Genomic DNA, 3,907 nt, shown 5'->3' with positions numbered 1-3,907 from the left:
AAAACTACTATATATAAGCAGATGTGTGGTCAAAGGTCAATCATCTTCCAACAATAATAAAAACTCAAATATGAAAACTCATTCACAAACAAATCAACAACACAAAGGAAATGTCAATAAGAGAGGATTGAGTTTGGTGAAAGCTATTGTGTCCATTGATTTTGGAGAAATATGTATTAATATTTTTTTCTTTCGATTAGATGATATACTACAAAATTATGATAAATGAGGTGGGGTTTGGTGAAGAAGATTTATATTTTTATTAATCGTAAAAAATAAAAAAAATTCCAATTTACATGGACTAAACTGCTTAGGTTATATCGTCGTCAACATGGGCCCACTCTTCCACCCGAAAGCCCAATCAAAAAATCTCTCACTATCTTCACCAACCCACTCCTCTGTTTCACCAAACCCATTTCCTTTATTTCCAAAGTCCCACCCTCGTATTTCTCAACCTTTCCGTTTTTAAACCCATAAGTTTCATTACACATCCAAATTTTGTTTTGACTGATCGATCTTCAAATTGGAACCCAATGGTTTTAGTTTTTCATGTACTGGATGTTGTTGACGGCCAAACAGTGTGGTTGGTAGCTTGGTAAATATATATGTCTTCTATTAATATGAAACCAAAATAGACCAAATCAACAAATGTAGACATTATTAAAGTTCATATACCCCATAAATGGCAAATATCTATATATATATATATAACTTTTGGCTATGCCTTTTTCCTAAAAATCATGGAATTTTTTTTTTTGCTTATCTCTTAAAATTATTTATACACAATGGATTTTTTGTTTTTTTGGACAATACACAATGGATTTACTTTTAATTTATCTTTACTATGCTATATTTATCCCAGTGTTTTTTTGTTTTTCATTAATTCCGCTACAATAATAATTTACCACTACACTTTATGCGTTTATACGTGATTTTCAACAAAATTAATATTAAAAAAAAATATAAAAAATGGCAGCTTACCAAAACGTGAAAAAAATGAGAACCCATACTCTACTTCGTAATGACAAAATTACCCTCATAATAATCAATAAACTACAAAACTAACATTTTCACCAACCCCACCGTTTTGTTTACTCCGATTGTGTTCTCTATATGAACTCCTCCGACACAACTCAAGTCTCCTTCAGGCCAAAGCCTAAAATATTCACACAGAAAGAAAACTCTTTTCCCTTTTTTTTTTTTTAATATAATCTCTAAAGCTTCAAACAAAAACAAAAGCTCATTTTTATTACAATGGCGCCACAACAAGAAGTGATGGAGAAGAAACAGAGCAACAACGGTGACGTCATATTCCGATCAAAGCTACCTGATATTTACATCCCAAACCACCTCTCTCTCCACGACTACATCTTCCAGAACCTCTCCCAGTTCGCCTCCAAGCCTTGCCTCATCAACGGACCGACCGGCCACGTCTACACTTACTCCGACGTCCACGTCATCTCCCGCCAGATAGCCGCCGGTTTTCACAAACTCGGCGTTAACCAAAACGACGTCGTCATGATCCTCCTCCCTAACTGCCCCGAGTTCGTCCTCTCTTTCCTCGCCGCTTCTTTCCGCGGCGCGACCGCCACCGCCGCCAACCCTTTCTTCACCCCGGCGGAGATCGCCAAACAGGCCAAAGCCTCCAACACCAAACTCATCGTCACCGAGTCTCGCTACGTCGACAAAGTCAAACCCCTCAAAAACGACGACGGTGTCGTCATCGTCTGCATCGACGACAACGAATCCGTCCCGATCCCCGAAGGCTGCCTCCGGTTCACCGAGTTGACTCAGGAGACGACCGAGTCAACAGACGTCAACGACTCGGTGAAGATTTCTCCGGACGACGTGGTGGCGCTTCCATACTCCTCCGGCACGACGGGGCTACCCAAAGGAGTGATGCTGACTCACAAGGGACTGGTCACGAGCGTTGCCCAGCAAGTCGACGGCGAGAACCCGAATCTTTATTTCCACAGCGACGACGTCATACTCTGTGTTTTGCCCATGTTTCATATCTACGCTCTGAACTCGATCATGTTGTGTGGGCTTAGGGTTGGTGCGGCGATTCTGATAATGCCCAAGTTTGAGATTCATCTGCTTTTGGAGCTGATTCAGAGGTGTAAAGTCACGGTGGCTCCGATGGTTCCGCCTATTGTGTTGGCGATTGCGAAGTCGCCTGAGACGGAGAAGTATGATCTGAGTTCGATAAGAGTGGTGAAATCGGGCGCTGCACCGCTTGGTAAAGAGCTTGAAGATGCCGTTAGTGCCAAGTTTCCTAACGCCAAGCTCGGTCAGGTGTGTGTACATGTGTCTCACTTGTTATTATTATATTTTTCCATTTGTTTTTTTCGAAAATACGAAATAGTATTAAATTAGAAAATCCCAATTAATATTAGGAATGGAATCTCATAATATAATTTTAACAAAAAAAATGTAGAAATACATTAAAAAAAAAAAACAAATTTGGTTGATAACTATGTTTTTGGGAAAACAAATTAGGTAAATAAGTAAATAACTATGAATTTTTTTATTATGTATATTCTTTTTAGTGAAAAAATTAATTGTGTACTATATTTTCTAGATAAAATCTTCTTTTATTAATAAGAAAATCTTGCTATTTAATAATATAAGAGTAATGTTATATAGAGAATAACAACACACAATAAAATGTTATTTTTGAATAAGCTACTGACTTGTATGAATAAGCTACTGACTTGTATTTTGGGCCTTTTGGCTAATCAGAATTACACATTGTAATTGTTGATCGTTAAAACTAAAATGTTAAAACGAAGATTTTCTGATTTTGGAAATGTTAATACGAGATCAGGGATACGGAATGACAGAAGCAGGTCCAGTGCTAGCAATGTCGTTAGGATTCGCAAAAGAGCCGTTTCCAGTGAAATCAGGAGCTTGTGGTACGGTTGTAAGAAACGCCGAGATGAAACTCGTCGATCCTGATACCGGAGATTCTCTTTCGAGGAACCAACCGGGCGAGATATGCATCCGTGGTCACCAGATCATGAAAGGATACCTCAACAACCCAGCGGCANTTCATGTACTGGATGTTGTTGACGGCCAAACAGTGTGGTTGGTAGCTTGGTAAATATATATGTCTTCTATTAATATGAAACCAAAATAGACCAAATCAACAAATGTAGACATTATTAAAGTTCATATACCCCATAAATGGCAAATATCTATATATATATATATAACTTTTGGCTATGCCTTTTTCCTAAAAATCATGGAATTTTTTTTTTTGCTTATCTCTTAAAATTATTTATACACAATGGATTTTTTGTTTTTTTGGACAATACACAATGGATTTACTTTTAATTTATCTTTACTATGCTATATTTATCCCAGTGTTTTTTTGTTTTTCATTAATTCCGCTACAATAATAATTTACCACTACACTTTATGCGTTTATACGTGATTTTCAACAAAATTAATATTAAAAAAAAATATAAAAAATGGCAGCTTACCAAAACGTGAAAAAAATGAGAACCCATACTCTACTTCGTAATGACAAAATTACCCTCATAATAATCAATAAACTACAAAACTAACATTTTCACCAACCCCACCGTTTTGTTTACTCCGATTGTGTTCTCTATATGAACTCCTCCGACACAACTCAAGTCTCCTTCAGGCCAAAGCCTAAAATATTCACACAGAAAGAAAACTCTTTTCCCTTTTTTTTTTTTTAATATAATCTCTAAAGCTTCAAACAAAAACAAAAGCTCATTTTTATTACAATGGCGCCACAACAAGAAGTGATGGAGAAGAAACAGAGCAACAACGGTGACGTCATATTCCGATCAAAGCTACCTGATATTTACATCCCAAACCACCTCTCTCTCCACGACTACATCTTCCAGAACCTCTCCCAGTTCGCCTCCAAGCC

General features: G+C 37.2%; 2 protein-coding genes across 5 annotated transcripts in view; both read left to right on the top strand.

Moving 5' to 3' along the window:
• The window catches only part of LOC104744060 (4-coumarate--CoA ligase 1-like), a 2,297-nt gene extending 2,068 nt beyond the window's left edge, over positions 1-229 (top strand). Inside the window, exon 3 of the mRNA XM_019235390.1 lies at positions 201-229. Within this exon, the coding sequence (XP_019090935.1) occupies positions 201-229 (29 nt within the window). The remainder of the gene's footprint in view (positions 1-200) is intronic.
• The window catches only part of LOC104742683 (4-coumarate--CoA ligase 1-like), a 10,390-nt gene that overhangs the window by 4,762 nt on the left and 1,721 nt on the right, over positions 1-3,907 (top strand). The window contains exons 2-3 of one of the 4 annotated variants that reach the window (XM_019236177.1): positions 2,197-2,295; positions 2,828-3,008. In XM_019236177.1, coding sequence (XP_019091722.1) covers positions 2,197-2,295; positions 2,828-3,008 — 280 coding nt within the window. Of the gene's footprint in view, positions 1-1,065; positions 2,296-2,827; positions 3,056-3,907 lie in introns of those variants that run through there. The other 3 variants (XM_010463702.1, XM_019236178.1, XM_010463701.1) reach the window with 3 other exon arrangements.

This window comes from Camelina sativa, chromosome 14, assembly GCF_000633955.1.
Source record: "Camelina sativa cultivar DH55 chromosome 14, Cs, whole genome shotgun sequence".
NCBI classification, from domain to species: Eukaryota; Viridiplantae; Streptophyta; class Magnoliopsida; order Brassicales; family Brassicaceae; genus Camelina; species Camelina sativa.
The sequence above is the reverse complement of the archived record's forward strand: the minus strand, read 5'-3'. Positions and strand labels throughout refer to the sequence as shown.